Source organism: Phyllobates terribilis, unplaced genomic scaffold (assembly GCF_046119375.1).
Source record: "Phyllobates terribilis strain yellow unplaced genomic scaffold, ASM4611937v1 Scaffold_8__6_contigs__length_399053987, whole genome shotgun sequence".
NCBI lineage: Eukaryota > Metazoa > Chordata > Amphibia > Anura > Dendrobatidae > Phyllobates > Phyllobates terribilis.
The window spans coordinates 198,475,468-198,493,105 of record NW_027362768.1 but is presented as its reverse complement, the minus strand read 5'-3'; the positions used below and the strand labels follow the sequence as shown (position 1 = coordinate 198,493,105).

Sequence of the window (17,638 nt, the reverse complement as noted above, 5' to 3'; positions counted from 1 at the left end):
GAAGCTCAGGAGCGTGCAGTGAATGGAGACAATGGGGAGGGGAACAAGCTCAGGAGTGTGCAGTGAATGGAGACAATGGGGAGGGGAACAAGCTCAGGAGTCTGCAGTGAATGGAGACAATGGGGGGGGGAACAAGCTCAGGAGTCTGCAGTGAATGGAGACAATGGGGAGGGGGACAAGCTCAGGAGCCTGCAGTGAATGGAGACAATGGGGAGGGGGAGAAGCTCAGGAGCCTGCAGTGAATGGAGACAATGGGGAGGGGGACAAGGTCAGGAGCCTGCAGTGAATGGAGACAATGGGGAGGGGGACAAGGTCAGGAGCGTGCAGTGAATGGAGACAATGGGGAGGGGGACAAGGTCAGGAGCGTGCAGTGAATGGAGACAATGGGGAGGGGGACAAGGTCAGGAGCGTGCAGTGAATGGAGACAATGGGGAGGGGGACAAGGTCAGGAGCGTGCAGTGAATGGAGACAATGGGGAGGGGGGCAAGGTCAGGAGCGTGCAGTGAATGGAGACAATGGGGAGGGGGGCAAGATCAGGAGCCTGCAGTGAATGGAGACAATGGGGAGGGGGACAAGGTCAGGAGCGTGCAGTGAATGGAGACAATGGGGAGGGGGACAGGAGACTGCATGGACTCTAGAATGGGCTTATTATTCGGCTCTGCAGCCTTCTGTCTCCGCTCCTTTCTCTATAGATAAGAGATATAACTATAGAATCAGATTATCTATCTCTGGATTTACTGATTTGTTCTCTGTCCCCTTTATCTACAGTAAGAACTCCATACTGAAAGACGTCATGCCACCAGGTACTCCTAAGGTGAGTAATCCCCGTCTGCTTGGAGTAGATCTAGAAGTACAATATACACCACTAATAATGCCCACTACAGTAATGGTAACTACGTATCCAGTGGGCACCATTATTTTTTTTGTGCCTGGATTGATATTTTCCTGTATAAGTGGATGTGCAGCCGAGACTTTCTCTTTTGATACTTTAATGTAACATTCCTACATGAGAACATTACTGTAGTAAATACTAGAAATGTGAAGCAAAAATGTCACCAAGAATAATCTGTATAAAAATAAAGATTTTATGAGATAATCCATATTACACATGTATTATACACAATCCTCCATAAAGAGTCATAAGACAGAACAAGAGGAAAGCAAATATCGGTATAAATATAACCTCCTCAAGATTGATATTACATCACCAAGAGGGAAGAGTGGTGGAGGACACGTTACTGATCCATCACAGCACGGAGACGTCACTGGTCTGCAAGTGATAGAAGTGGAAACTAAACTTATAAACTATCCCAATATCTCCAGTCCATAGTCTGAGCAGAAATCCCGGCACCTCCGGCCTCGGCTGCTGTCACTGAGGTTATTAATGGTCGTCTGAGGAAGATTCTGCCGCTGATTGTACAAATCATCAGGATCTGCTGCCGGCAGATTCTTTGTGATCACTGACCTATGACGTCGATGTGCTCAATGGAGACAAGTCCAGAGACGCTGCTGGCAGATCCTGTGTAATCACCGACCAATGACGTAGATGTGCTCAATGGAGACAAGTCCGGAGATGCTGCCGGCAGATCCTGTGTGATCACCGACCGATGATGTCAATGTGCTCAATGGAGACCAGTCTGGAGATGCTGCCTAGCAGCTCCTTTATGATCACTGATCTATGACGTCGATGTGCTCAATGGAGACCAGTCCGGAGATGCTGCCGGCAGATCCTGTGTAATCACCGACCAATGACGTAGATGTGCTCAATGGAGACCGGTCCGGAAATACTGCCGGCAGATCCTGTGTAATCACCGACCAATGACGTAGATGTGCTCAATGGAGGCAAGTCCGGAGATGCTGCCGGCAGATCCTGTGTGATCACAGACCAATGACGTAGATGTGCTCAATGGAGGCAAGTCCGGAGATGCTGCAGCCACGGGAGCAGGTTTAGGCCACGCACGCAGATCACAATAGTGGAAGAAAGGCTCCTGGACACTTTGGAGAAATGGCCGCACCACTGGTTCCAGCATCAAATCAACGTAACACCGAGCAGTGAGTAACCTGGAAAGAAGACTAGAGGGGTCCAGCTACCGAATATTATGTCCCTCACACCATAATCCTGGGAGTAGGACCGGTGTGACGTTCCCTTGTTGGCCTTTATTGTGTCTAAGATAAAAGCCGGACTCATTACTAAAAAGTGAATTTGGGACTCCAATTACATCATGCAGAAAAGCTATTTATTCTACATAAATATCCAGTTTCTCTTTTTTTGCACGATATACTTACGTGAATGTATTATTTTTCTTCTGTAGTTCTGAGGAAGGCTGATAAAAGGTTGAGACGTTATTGTGTACTGGCAACAAACTGGATCTTTATATATAATAAATGATAGAACTGGAGGGCTAAATTAATCATTTTGGAGTGGATTCCTGTTTGAGCACCCCTCTAGTGAGTGCCACGCAGTCTACTTAACTTGGACTCATTGCTGAACAGAACAGACCTCCATACCGGCCTCTGGTCTCCATCTGGAGAGAACGTCGACCATGTCAAGAAAAGGCCACGCCGGTCCTCCTCCATGTATCTCTGCATCTGCATTCTCCAGACTGAATGATTCTACCTTTTTTTTTTTTTTTTACTTTTGTTTCCATTTCTCCATCACTTGCAGACCTGTGAGTTCTATAATTCCACGATTTTTCATTCTTGGTGCTGTAATTTCATTCCTTGAAAATAAGACCTACCCCATACTCCGCTGAACTATGATTGAAATATAAGCTGTACTCCAAAAATATGGTCATGTCACAGTCAGGCCTGGAGTTTGGGGTTGGGCACACTGGTTAATAGCCCAGGGCCCCCACTCTCATAAGGGCCCCCAACATTTCTATTCCGAGGTTAAAACGGCTTAAGGACCTCAGGTGACATTACTGTCATGTGACCATGATGTCACCAAAAATCATTTAATTACAGGAATCTAGAGGAAATAAAGAGGAGACAGGCTGGGATGTACCGTATGTGCAGCGTGTGTATATATACAGGTGGATGTGCAGCGTGTGTATATATACAGGTGGATGTGCAGCGTGTGTATATATACAGGTGGATGTGCAGCGTGTGTATATATACAGGTGGATGTGCAGCGTGTGTATATATACAGGTGGATGTGCAGCGTGTGTATATATACAGGTGGATGTGCAGCGTGTGTATATACAGGTGTATGTGCAGCGTGTGTATATACAGGTGGATGTGCAGCATGTGTATACAGGTGTATGTGCAGCGTGTGTATATACAGGTGTATGTGCAGCGTGTGTATATACAGGTGGATGTGCAGTGTGTGTATATACAGGTGGATGTGCAGCGTGTGTATACAGGTGGATGTGCAGTGTATATATACAGGTGGATGTGCAGCATGTGTATACAGGTGTATGTGCAGCGTGTGTATATACAGGTGTATGTGCAGCGTCTGTATATACAGGTGGATGTGCAGTGTGTGTATATACAGGTGGATGTGCAGCGTGTGTATACAGGTGGATGTGCAGCGTGTGTATATATACAGGTGGATGTGCAGCGTGTGTATATATACAGGTGGATGTGCAGCGTGTGTATATACAGGTGGATGTGCAGTGTGTGTATATACAGGTGGATGTGCAGCGTGTGTATATATACAGGTGGATGTGCAGCGTGTGTATATATACAGGTGGATGTGCAGCGTGTGTATATATACAGGTGGATGTGCAGCGTGTGTATATACAGGTGGATGTGCAGCGTGTGTATATATACAGGTGGATGTGCAGCGTGTGTATATATACAGGTGGATGTGCAGCGTGTGTATATACAGGTGGATGTGCAGCGTGTGTATATACAGGTGGATGTGCAGTGTGTGTATATACAGGTGGATGTGCAGCGTGTGTATACAGGTGGATGTGCAGCGTGTGTATACAGGTGGATGTGCAGCGTGTGTATATATACAGGTGGATGTGCAGCGTGTGTATATATACAGGTGGATGTGCAGCGTGTGTATATATACAGGTGGATGTGCAGCGTGTGTATATATACAGGTGGATGTGCAGTGTGTGTATACAGGTGGATGTGCAGCGTGTGTATATATACAGGTGGATGTGCAGTGTGTATATATACAGGTGGATGTGCAGCGTGTATATACAGGTGGATGTGCAGTGTGTGTATATATACAGGTGGATGTGCAGCGTGTGTATATATACAGGTGGATGTGCAGCGTGTGTATATATACAGGTGGATGTGCAGTGTGTGTATATACAGGTGGATGTGCAGCGTGTATATACAGGTGGATGTGCAGTGTGTGTATATATACAGGTGGATGTGCAGCGTGTGTATATATACAGGTGGATGTGCAGCGTGTGTATATACAGGTGGATGTGCAGCGTGTGTATATATACAGGTGGATGTGCAGCGTGTGTATATATACAGGTGGATGTGCAGTGTGTGTATATATACAGGTGGATGTGCAGCGTGTGTATATATACAGGTGGATGTGCAGCGTGTGTATACAGGTGGATGTGCAGTGTGTGTATATATACAGGTGGATGTGCAGCGTGTGTATATATACAGGTGGATGTGCAGCGTGTGTATACAGGTGCATGTGCAGCGTGTGTATATATACAGGTGGATGTGCAGCGTGTGTATATATACAGGTGGATGTGCAGCGTGTGTATATATACAGGTGGATGTGCAGCGTGTGTATATATACAGGTGGATGTGCAGCGTGTGTATACAGGTGGATGTGCAGTGTGTGTATATATACAGGTGGATGTGCAGCGTGTGTATATATACAGGTGGATGTGCAGTGTGTGTATACAGGTGGATGTGCAGTGTGTGTATATACAGGTGGATGTGCAGCGTGTGTATATATACAGGTGGATGTGCAGTGTGTGTATATATACAGGTGGATGTGCAGCGTGTGTATATATACAGGTGGATGTGCAGTGTGTATATACAGGTGGATGTGCAGTGTGTGTATATATACAGGTGGATGTGCAGCGTGTGTATATATACAGGTGGATGTGCAGCGTGTGTATATATACAGGTGGATGTGCAGCGTGTGTATACAGGTGGATGTGCAGTGTGTGTATATATACAGGTGGATGTGCAGCGTGTGTATATATACAGGTGGATGTGCAGTGTGTGTATACAGGTGGATGTGCAGTGTGTGTATATACAGGTGGATGTGCAGCGTGTGTATATATACAGGTGGATGTGCAGTGTGTGTATATATACAGGTGGATGTGCAGCGTGTGTATATATACAGGTGGATGTGCAGTGTGTGTATACAGGTGGATGTGCAGTGTGTATATACAGGTGGATGTTCAGCGTGTGTATATACAGGTGGATGTGCAGCGTGTGTATATATACAGGTGGATGTGCAGTGTGTATATATACAGGTGGATGTGCAGCGTGTGTATATATACAGGTGGATGTTCAGCGTGTGTATATATACAGGTGGATGTGCAGTGTGTATATACAGGTGGATGTGCAGCGTGTGTATATATACAGGTGGATGTGCAGCGTGTGTATATATACAGGTGGATGTGCAGCGTGTGTATATATACAGGTGGATGTGCAGCGTGTGTATATATACAGGTGGATGTGCAGTGTGTGTATACAGGTGGATGTGCAGTGTGTATATACAGGTGGATGTTCAGCGTGTGTATATACAGGTGGATGTGCAGCGTGTGTATATACAGGTGGATGTGCAGCGTGTGTATATATACAGGTGGATGTGCAGTGTGTATATATACAGGTGGATGTGCAGCGTGTGTATATATACAGGTGGATGTGCAGCGTGTGTATATATACAGGTGGATGTGCAGTGTGTGTATATATACAGGTGGATGTGCAGCGTGTGTATATACAGGTGGATGTTCAGCGTGTGTATATATACAGGTGGATGTGCAGCGTGTGTATATATACAGGTGGATGTGCAGCGTGTGTATATATACAGGTGGATGTTCAGCGTGTGTATATATACAGGTGGATGTGCAGCGTGTGTATATATACAGGTGGATGTGCAGTGTGTATATATACAGGTGGATGTGCAGCGTGTGTATATATACAGGTGGATGTGCAGCGTGTGTATATATACAGGTGGATGTGCAGCGTGTGTATATATACAGGTGGATGTGCAGTGTGTATATATACAGGTGGATGTGCAGCGTGTGTATATATACAGGTGGATGTGCAGCGTGTGTATATATACAGGTGGATGTGCAGCGTGTGTATATATACAGGTGGATGTTCAGCGTGTGTATATATACAGGTGGATGTGCAGCGTGTGTATATATACAGGTGGATGTGCAGTGTGTATATATACAGGTGGATGTGCAGCGTGTGTATATATACAGGTGGATGTGCAGCGTGTGTATATACAGGTGGATGTTCAGCGTGTGTATATATACAGGTGGATGTGCAGCGTGTGTATATATACAGGTGGATGTGCAGCGTGTGTATATATACAGGTGGATGTGCAGCGTGTGTATATACAGGTGGATGTTCAGCGTGTGTATAAAGAATAAATTTGGATTGTTGTCCATTCAAAATAAGACCTCTCCTGAGAATAAGCCCTGACCCATCGTTAGGAGCTAAAAATAATTATAAAGACTTTGTCTCCTTTGCGGAGAAACACAGTATACATCATATAATGTAGTAAAGGCTGAAAGTGCTGGCACCCATGAAATTGTTTCAGAGAATGAAGTTTTTTCTCCTAGATAATTATCACAATTCCACATGTTTTGTTATACACTGGTTTGTTTCCTTTGTGTGTATTGGAACAACCCAAAAAAACTGAAAAAAAAGTCAGGTTGGACATCATTGTACACAAAACCCCAAAAATGGACCAGATAAAATTGTTGGCACCTCTCCAAAATTGTGGGTGAACAACTTTGTTTCCAGCATGTGATGCTCATTCACACTCACCTGTGACAAGTACCCGGTGTGGGCAATATGAAAATCACACCTGACACCAGATAAATGTTTATTTAGCTAGAGAATCCCAATTTTAGTAACGTTTTGGTCTCTAACATCACATTTTTCTCTGGGCTACTATCACTACCCTCATCTCTATGGCGCTATTCCTCTGCTTTTCTATACAGTACAGCAATCCATCTGACGACGGTCTCTGTTAGTAGACCGAAACGTTACTAAAATTGGGATTGCTTTGCTAAATAAACATGTATTCTATATTCTTCATACAAGAGTGCCAGATTTCGTTTTATATATATATACACACACACACGGAGTGGTATCCTATCGGAGCATCGTTTGATCACGGAGTGACGTGTATCCATATTTAATAGAGACCAAATAAAAAGGGGAGACTCTGCATTGTGTGTCTGTGTGCCACACTAAGCATGGAGAACAGAGAGGGGAGAAATAGAATATATAATATTATATTTTATATTAAATTATATATATATATATATATATATATATATATATATATATATATATATATATATATGTATATATATATATATATAGTATATAAAAACACAATATATACATTGCTGGCAAAAAAAATCTTTACAAGTTCAACTATACTTCTAAATTTTCAATATTCAAGTGTTTTATTGTGGATATTTCATTACAATTAGTATTTCGTCATGTTCTCCGCTATGTTACCATTGCTGGCAACTAAGCCAGTTTTGCTATTAGACAGTTTTTGATTATCTCCTGAATTGTGTGCACTTTTAAGAACTGTAATCATGATGCAGATTTTATATGGTTTTTTTTTTGCCGGCACTGTGTGTACATACGGGTGTGTGTATTACTAGTATATATACGGATCACACACTGTGATTAGTTAAGAGTACAGTAAAGAGTTTTCCACACTCTGTGAAAGGTGTGTTGGGTTTGGTGGACCCCCGGACCCCCTGATCTGGTGTTACACCCTTGTTTCTCTGTACTTTATATGTACTATTTTCCTTTACTAGACACTATGCGTTACATTGACGCCGCTCAGTATATCTGCTGTCACTGCTCGTCTGCCGGGAATGTGTGTGTTGATATTTGCTTTACTTTTATACTGTTGTTTATGACCGTTTTTGTAAAAATGTTTCAGGGGTCCATGATATCCCACCTTTTAAACTTTAGCTTTCTTATTTTGCTTTTAAATATGGTCTAATAAAATCTTTATTTGATAGGAATTATTTTGATGCTTCACATTTGTAGGATTTAGATGTGTAATATTCCAATGAAATATTATAAATGTTCACCTCGGACTGCGTCCCTCCATCCATCAGAGCTTGCCGGACTGAGAGGAGTAATACATTTGGCGTCTTCTATTCTAAAAAAAATTAATTAACTAAATTAAAGAAATTAATGAATCATATTAATGAGAAATGTATGTATAAATGAAAAAGAAATGCAAAAAAATAAAAATAAATGAATGAACTGTAGCAATGTTTCCCTTTTGGATTATTGGTTGGCGGGGGTCTTTGTATTGTGACTCGTCAAGGGTTAATCCTCTCCAGATCTATATCTCCCATGTTTCCTCTGGTGATCTGTCAGTTTGCGCAGATCGCCCCCCATTACAGTGAAGCATTTGATTCATATCGCTAAGCGGATCCGGGGCACGAGAGCAGAAAGGATTAAGATAGTGTTAAGTCTAATTTACTTTTAGTGCAATTTCACAGGATATTGCCCCTTCTGACTGCTCAGATGAGGAAAAAAGATAATTGTCTGAATCCCGATGACAAGATCTAAGATTCGAAAGTGGAGGCGGCGATCTTGGTAGAAATGACGCCATGAGGGTCATTATATAAAATAGACCATTTTATAAAATAATGCAAAAAATGAGGCGTTTTTTAAAACATCGCCCCATTTACACGGAGAGGTGCGGACAATACAACTGAGCAGCTGCGGATAATGGGGGCAGTAGAATATCGTCACTTCAGACCCTCAGCTAAATGTTACCACGGAGGAGCCGAGCGCCCGCCGCGTGCCCTCCACAGCCCAGCAGGGAGGCATTTTAGTTGACAAACAGCCTCATCTGCCGCGTGAGTGAGAATTAAATAGGGCCGATGTGTTGTTCCAAGTAGAAAGGGTCCAGCTGAGCCCCCCAGGCCCGGCCACTGCTCGCCCTGCTCTTCTGTAAGGGCTGCAGAGAGCAACTTCAACAATCCATCATGAAAAGTGAATCCCCGTGGATAGACACTTTCACTGGGCATCAGAGACGGCTTTGAAGATCCTCAGTCTGGAGTATTGAGCCATTTCCAAACTTTCTTATTTACATGGAGGAAAGTCTTTGTTTAAAGTGGCTTCAAGCTGTTTTATTCCGACGTCCTCTGATGTCTTCTGCCGGCCTCCGTGTCTTCCTTCATCCCTCCATAAGTAAGAAAGAAGAAGGAAATCTGATACAGGACAGAGGCTAGTGAAGCGAAGGAGCAGTCCAGATACAAGTGCAGAGAGCCTAACACTAGGGGGCAGCACAGAGAAAACTGCCCTTAATCCGCAGATTCCAAACCGCAGAAAAGTTACAAGAACAAAAAAAATAAAAAACAAATCAAAGTTTCTGGTAGAATCATGTGACTGCCACTTAAAGTGTTAACTGTGGCCGTATTGACGGTCCGACTTCTTAGAAAAATAAGACTGATCTAACTAAGAAATAACTTACTAAAAGGGAACAGCTGAAAAACTAGAGGTTTCCAGCTCTGCTCACTTGTGTATCGGGAGGTGACGTCTCATCTGTTTATTATACCTGCCAAATCACGTGTACAATTCGCACTCTTTGTCTAATTGATAGGACATGTGCAAGACCCGGCAGGAATCAGTAGATGTGATGTCACCGACCGGTGCTGAAGTGACCACAATCCCCGTATTTGCAGCTACAGGCGCTTTACCCTCGTGAATGTTTCCCTGCGTATTTAATGCGGGTGATTTGCAAAATTGTGGACGTGAGAAGTCCTCCTTTTACCAACAAGCCTCTTCTTAGACCCTCATCATATTCATAAAGAATAAAATATATATATTTTTATCCTATCAAGCAAACAAAATCCCCCCATCTGTGTCCTGACACCACTTATCACTCACTGGTAACATCTTCTGAATGATCACAGCTATTAGTATCAGAGAAAATGTTTCCAGCAGAGAGTGACGGGGAAGACGGGCAGAAAATGTCAGCGCATCACTCCTGTGTTAAGTGATAAGTACCTATTTAGATAGGAGTTAAACCTCCGCACAGGAAACACTTTGTGCTGAAGGAAAAACAAGCCGATCGCGGGATGAAAACAGGGTTATTTGTTGCACTGACAGGCGACGCTGATGGATGGCCAAAAGGTGTGTGCTTACAGCGCTGCCGCTATAAGGACCCCAATCTCATTGCCTAATGGTGGAAAGTGACGGCTGCTTTTATCTTAAAGCCGCATTTCAACACAGACGGAAAATTACACTGCAGGACAATGCAAACAGCGAGATATGGAAGATTACAGGGATCGTATGCAGAGATAGAGAAGTAAAGGCACATATACACGTGCCAACCGCCGCCGATCATCACCTGCAGACTGGCTGCATGCAAGCGGATGAGCGGCTGTATAATGTATCAGGCAAAATAACAAACCTACTGTGCACAGAACATTGGTTAATACGACAATAACGAACATACTGTGCACAGAACAATGGTTAATATGTGACCACTCTGTGCATATAAGACATCATATCACCGCAGCACATCACCTGTAACACGGGAAAAAAGCACAAAAACACCCGACAAAACAGGGATCCACTTGATCATCTGTGATTACTGGACGACTTAAGACATCGCAATTCTTCTACCTAAGAGCCGTATAAAGCCACAGCCCCACGATCAGTATTCGGTCAGTGTTTTTTCTCAGGAGCCAAAACCAGATGAGGAACAAATACTGACCGGATACTGATAGTGGGGCTGTGGCCTTATACTGATAGTGGGGCTGTGGCCTTATACTGATAGTGGGGCTGTGGCCTTATACTGATAGTGGGGCTGTGGTCTTATACTGATAGTGGGGCTGTGGTCTTATACTGATAGTGGGGCTGTGGCCTTATACTGATAGTGGGGCTGTGGCCTTATACTGATAGTGGGGCCGTGGCCTTATACTGATAGTGGGGCCGTGGCCTTATACTGATAGTGGGGCCGTGGCCTTATACTGATAGTGGGGCCGTGGCCTTATACTGATAGTGGGGCCGTGGCCTTATACTGATAGTGGGGCCGTGGCCTTATACTGATAGTGGGGCTGTGGCCTTATACTGATAGTGGGGCCATGGCCTTATACTGATAGTGGGGCCGTGGCCTTATACTGATAGTGGGGCCGTGGCCTTATACTGATAGTGGGGCCGTGGCCTTATACTGATAGTGGGGCCGTGGCCTTATACTGATAGTGGGGCCGTGGCCTTATACTGATAGTGGGGCCGTGGCCTTATACTGATAGTGGGGCCGTGGCCTTATACTGATAGTGGGGCCGTGGCCTTATACTGATAGTGGGGCCGTGGCCTTATACTGATAGTGGGGCTGTGGCCTTATACTGATAGTGGGGCTGTGGCCTTATACTGATAGTGGGGCTGTGGCCTTATACTGATAGTGGGGCTGTGGCCTTATACTGATAGTGGGGCTGTGGCCTTATACTGATAGTGGGGCTGTGGCCTTATACCGATAGTGGAGCGGTGACCTGAGTAGTTATATTCTGGTACATAGGTGTCAGTATTATAGTAGTTATTTTCTTATACATAGGGGCAGTATTATAGTAGTTATATTCTTGTACATAGGAGGCAGTATTATAGTAGTTATATTCTTGTACATAGGGGCAGTATTATAGTAGATATATACTTGTACATAGGGGCAGTATTATGTTAGTTATATTCTTGTACATAGGGGGCAGTATTATGTTAGTTATATTCTTGTACATAGGGGGCAGTATTATAGTAGTTATATTCTTGTACATAGGGGGCAGGATTATAGTAGTTATATTCTAGTACATAGGAGCAGTATTATAGTAGTTATATTCTTGTACATAGGGGGCAGTATTATAGTAGATATATACTTGTACATAGGGGCAGTATTATAGTAGTTATATTCTTGTACATAGGAGGCAGTATTATAGTTATATTCTTGTACATAGGGGCAGTATTATAGTAGATATATACTTGTACATAGGGGCAGTATTATAGTTATTCTTGTACATAGGGGCAGTATTATAGTAGATATATACTTGTACATAGGGGCAGTATTATAGTAGTTATATTCTAGTACATAGGAGCAGTATTATAGTAGTTATATTCTTGTACATAGGGGCAGTATTATAGTAGTTATATTCTTGTACATAGGGGCAGTATTATAGTAGTTATATTCTTGTACATAGGAGCAGTATTATAGTAGTTATATTCTTGTACATAGGGGCAGTATTATAGTAGTTATATTCTTGTACATAGGGGGCAGTATTATAGTAGTTATATTCTTGTACATAGGAGCAGTATTATAGTAGTTATATTCTTGTACATAGTGGCAGTATTATAGTAGTTATATTCTTGTATATAGGGAGCAGTATTATAGTAGTTATATTCTTGTACATAGGAGCAGTCTTATAGTAGTTATATTCTTGTACATAGGTGCAGTATTATAGTAGTTCTATTCTTGTACATAGGGGCTGTATTATAGTAGTTATATTTTTGTACATAGGAGCAGTATTATAGTAGTTATATTCTTGTTCATAGGGGCAGTATTATAGTAGTTATATTCTTGTACATAGGAGCAGTATTATAGTAGTTATATTCTTGTTCATAGGGGCAGTATTATAGTAGTTATATTCTTGTACATAGGAGCAGTATTATAGAAGTTATATTCTTGTACATAGGAGCAGTATTATAGTAGTTATATTCTTGTACATAGGAGCAGTATTATAGTAGTTATATTCTTGTACATAGGGGCAGTATTATAGTAGTTATATTCTTATACATAGGAGGCAGTATTATAGTAGATATATACTTGTACATAGGGGCAGTATTATAGTAGATATATACTTGTACATAGGAGCAGTATTATGTTAGTTATATTCTTGTACATAGGGGGCAGTATTATAGTAGATATATACTTGTACATAGGGGCAGTATTATGTTAGTTATATTCTTGTACATAGGGGGCAGTATTATAGTAGTTATATTCTTGTACATAGGAGCAGTATTATAGTAGTTATATTCTTGTACATAGGGGGCAGTATTATAGTAGTTATATTCTTGTAAATAGGGAGCAGTATTATAGTAGTTATATTCTAGTACATAGGAGCAGTATTATAGTAGTTATATTCTTGTAAATAGGGAGCAGTATTATAGTAGTTATATTCTAGTACATAGGAGCAGTATTATAGTAGTTATATTCTTGTACATAGGGGGCAGTATTATAGTAGTTATATTCCTGTACATAGGAGCAGTATTATAGTAGTTATATTCTTGTACATAGGAGCAGTATTATAGCAGTTATATTCTTGTACATAGGGGGCAGTATTATAGTAGTTATATTCTTGTACATAGGGGCAGTATTATAGTAGTTATATTCTTGTACATAGGAGCAGTATTATAGTAGTTATATTCTTGTACATAGGAGCAGTATTTTATTAGTTATATTTTTGTGGATACACGGCAGTACATTACTCAGCAAAAGGCAAAAATCAGCACGAGAGAGAGCTCAACACAAGAAATGTGAAGCATTTTGAGGCATGATGGGAATCATTAGTAAAATAAAATACAGGAGATGAGCTGATTCATTATTGCATGTGCCCTATTTTTTTATCTTTATGGTGTTTTTCGACTGTTTTATAGTTGCGCCTAATTCTACTTTGAATTTGTGTCTTTTCTAAAGTCTGTATTAAAAAGGGTTGGTGCTTTTATGTCCACCATTGTGGCCACAGTTAGGGGGTTCGCACGTGATTTCAGCTGATTTATCAATCACGACCTTTTAAAAAGTTACAAAATTTGGCATTATTTTACTCCAGTCCAGGATATATAACATACACCTGAATTGATTGCAGAAGTTTTGCACCATTGATCAGAAACTGCAACGTTTTGTGCTTTAAAATAAATAAATGAATAAAATGCCTAACAGTGCAAAGAAAATGGCACACGTTAATGAATCTTAAGCAAAATCAAAAATGATTCTTGTGAGGCATTTAACAGAAGTAACATCAACGAACACAAGACAAAAGAAAAATACAAAGAAAAATAACAGCGGATGATGAATTTCACCCTTACCGTATTATTTGTTATAAACCACCTTTAACATGTGATAACTAAATGTTGATTGCACCCGTGGATCGCTGCTCCTGACTGATATTTTGGCTCCTCGCTCAGCTGAGTGTGAGTGTAACTCGAGGGCCCCTTGTCCACTCTCACTCGCTAATAGAAGCAGAAGAGAACGCTGCCAGAATAAGGAGTGAGGAGGTGAAGAAAGTGCCCCGCTCGCACTAAATTTATGGCTGTGTTGCCATTAAGGGAAAAATTAGCCGTTGGCGGCTATCATATTAAAGGGTGAGAAAGCCGTGAATTACCTATTTTAAGATCTTATTGCTTACAATGATAATTTTACCTTACAAAAGGCCATTTTTAATGAGTGATACAGGAGGGAAGCTGTGATTTACTGCCGTATGTTCCTCACCTTTTATACAGATTTTCTTTTTTTTACTTAAAACACATTTACTCTTTTCTTTTATTAAAACGCAGGTTTTTACAGGGGGACGATAGTGTTGTAGATGGCAGTATTAGGGGGTCTGCGACACAACTTCCCCAAAGTTGTATAAGACAGGGGGGTGAGGGGTTTGCTATGCTGTTCATGACTTTAAAGGGAACTTGTCAGCTGCCTTAACCTCCTAAACGGCTGCCTTGTCTCTACTGCACCCCATTTCTATATTCTCACAGGCCCCTTCTTCTGCCTTACCGATTGCTCTAGAATTGTATAATCAAGTTTTAATCCAAGAGGGCTGGTGCATCATTAGCAAAAATTAGCTGATTTCCCCAAACGAATCTTCCTTCGCATCTTCTAAACTCACCCTCACCTTCATTGGTGCAACTAATATGAATTACAAGAGCTACGGCCTTCTTGTACATGACCTTCTGCCTCCCTGAGGATGCTTTATGAAGCCGGGTGTCTGTTCCACTAGTTATTTAGGGAACTGCACATGCCCAGGGAGGCATCGGTGATGTATGGGTCAGCCGGCTGCGGAGGCGCTGCACAGTCCCCGGCATGCGCGGTCACCTGGCTTCATTGCGCATCCTCAGGAAGAGCAGACATGGGTGTGCAAAAAGGCATGCGCAGTCACCTGGCTTCATTGTGCATCCTCAGGAAGAGCAGACATGGGTGTGCAAAAAGGCATGCACAGTCACCTGGCTTCATTGTGCATCCTCAGGAAGAGCAGACATGGGTGTGCAAAAAGGCATGCGCAGTCACCTGGCTTCATTGTGCATCCTCAGGAAGAGCAGACATGGGTGTGCAAAAAGGCATGCGCAGTCACCTGGCTTCATTGTGCATCCTCAGGAAGAGCAGACATGGGTGTGCAAAAAGGCATGCGCAGTCACCTGGCTTCATTGTGCATCCTCAGGAAGAGCAGACATGGGTGTGCAAAAAGGCATGCGCAGTCACCTGGCTTCATTGTGCTTCCTCAGGAAGAGCAGACATGGGTGTGCAAAAAAGCCATTAATGATGTCACTTCAGCAAATCATGTCAATCACTCTCTGGAGGGGGTCTGCTTACTAGACAGGAGGAAGGATCAGTCTGCAGAAATCAGTGCCCTGCTGGACTAGTCCTCACAGACTTGCATAGCACGAGCACAGATTAAAATATGATTTTGCAATTATTGAGCAATCGCTAAGGCATAGTATGGAGCCTGATAAAACGAAGAAATAGGGGGCAGAAGTGACATTGTGGCCATGTGAGGGGGCTAGGGCAGATGACCGTTTTCCTTTAAGAAGATGGGTGATAATCCATATAGGTATAATAGCGACCACATTGCTTGTCACTATATACACACACATATATATATATATATATATATATATATATATATATATATATATATATATATGTAAACACACACACACACAAACTGATCGAAGATGAGATGGCAAGAGTTTATATTTACTGACATTTTTTTCTTTCATGTAAGTTAAAGATTGGAAATCTCTTTTCCCCTTCTATCCAAACTAATCAGCTGAGATAAAAGTGAAATGAGCAAAACTTTGAGGCAGTGATAGTGATGTAGATATAGCTACAGACGAGATGAGTACATATGGTAACAGCATTATCTGAGCCGGAATGTTTCTGCTGAGGGATTATGTAACGATGGATAACTCTGAGCACGGGGCCACTGTCCGCACCCCACGTAGCCCCTGAGGCTTCGGGCGCCCGCACCACGCATCTCCTGCCATGACTGAAGGTGCATTTTCGGGGGAGTGTGACTTGGCATGAATTGCGCCATACTTAACATGCGAGGTGGATATTTAGAATTGAAGTGCTTTCCACACAATTTAAAAATAGACAGTTTATTAATCTGAACTGCAAGCACATGTAGAAGAGGCCTCGAGATTGACATCTCTGGGATTAGTTTAGCCCTGTTTTTTTTCCAGAGGTCATCTCCATGGTGCTCAGGAAGAATGCTGAATAAATGGCTCGCAGCTCTTCCCAGGGCCGAGCCGGGCGCTGAATACATAGCATTTCACTTTCGGCCTCCTGGAGCATTTTTCACCAAACAATGTTACAATATGGTTCTTACAATTTATTTCACCAAACAATGTTACAATATGGTTCTTACAATTTATTTCACCAAACAATGTTACAATATGGTTCTTACAATTTATTTCACCAAACAATGTTACAATATGGTTCTTACAATTTATTGTTACTTTGTGGCTGTTCCCCCCCACACACCTCCTGCTGTACTTTGTACACCTTCAATTTCAGTTATGATAAAACCCTGTGGAAAAGGCTGGGAGGAGAGTTTAATCTGTGTGGGACCTGTAATTACAAGAATCTGTAGCGGTTAATAGCATTCAAACCTACGATCAATGCTTTTTTATAGGTACGCTACATGAAAGATCACTTGGCTGCCTGCAACCCCATTGAGCCGGGAGATGCCGGCGGCGTTAACAAAGATGTTCAGTTTTGACAAATGATCAAACAGGCTTTGCTTTTGGCAGGTGTAATGGCACAATAGAGCGGAGGGCACACACAAAAATAGTACATAAAAGCTTTGGAATTTTCTGATTTCTTGCGATTCTTACCTGACCTTTTCATCTGCCCCCCACACCCCTTGTCTCTCATTCTGCAGTCTGTGCTGTTATCCGCTTCAATCAAGAGAGAAGGGGAATCACCCACAGCGTCGCCTCACTCCGCGGACGAGATCCACCACTCGGACAGATACCAGGTGCGCGGCTTTTTTGAAGTACTAGAAAAAAAAAAGATGAAAAGTGTAAAATGAGCAGTTAATTACTAGGCGGCGGCCATTGAAACCGTTAACACAGCAGGATAATAGGGTCATTTATTGATACAGCTGGAACTCCACAGACATTAAATCATCACTGTCAGGTTGTGTTTTTTTATCTATTCTGTTAGATTAACTTCTGCATTATGTGATTAGGCGGCTTTAACATTGTGTAATGTGACAAA

The 17,638-nt window shown here is 42.3% G+C and overlaps 1 protein-coding gene across 2 annotated transcripts in view; it reads left to right on the top strand.

Annotated features, from left to right (window-relative positions):
* Positions 1-17,638, top strand: part of RNF220 (ring finger protein 220) — a 365,618-nt gene that overhangs the window by 278,284 nt on the left and 69,696 nt on the right. For both annotated transcript variants that reach the window (XM_073644026.1, XM_073644025.1), the window contains exons 4-5: positions 769-814; positions 17,301-17,396. In XM_073644026.1, coding sequence (XP_073500127.1) covers positions 769-814; positions 17,301-17,396 — 142 coding nt within the window. The remainder of the gene's footprint in view (positions 1-768; positions 815-17,300; positions 17,397-17,638) is intronic.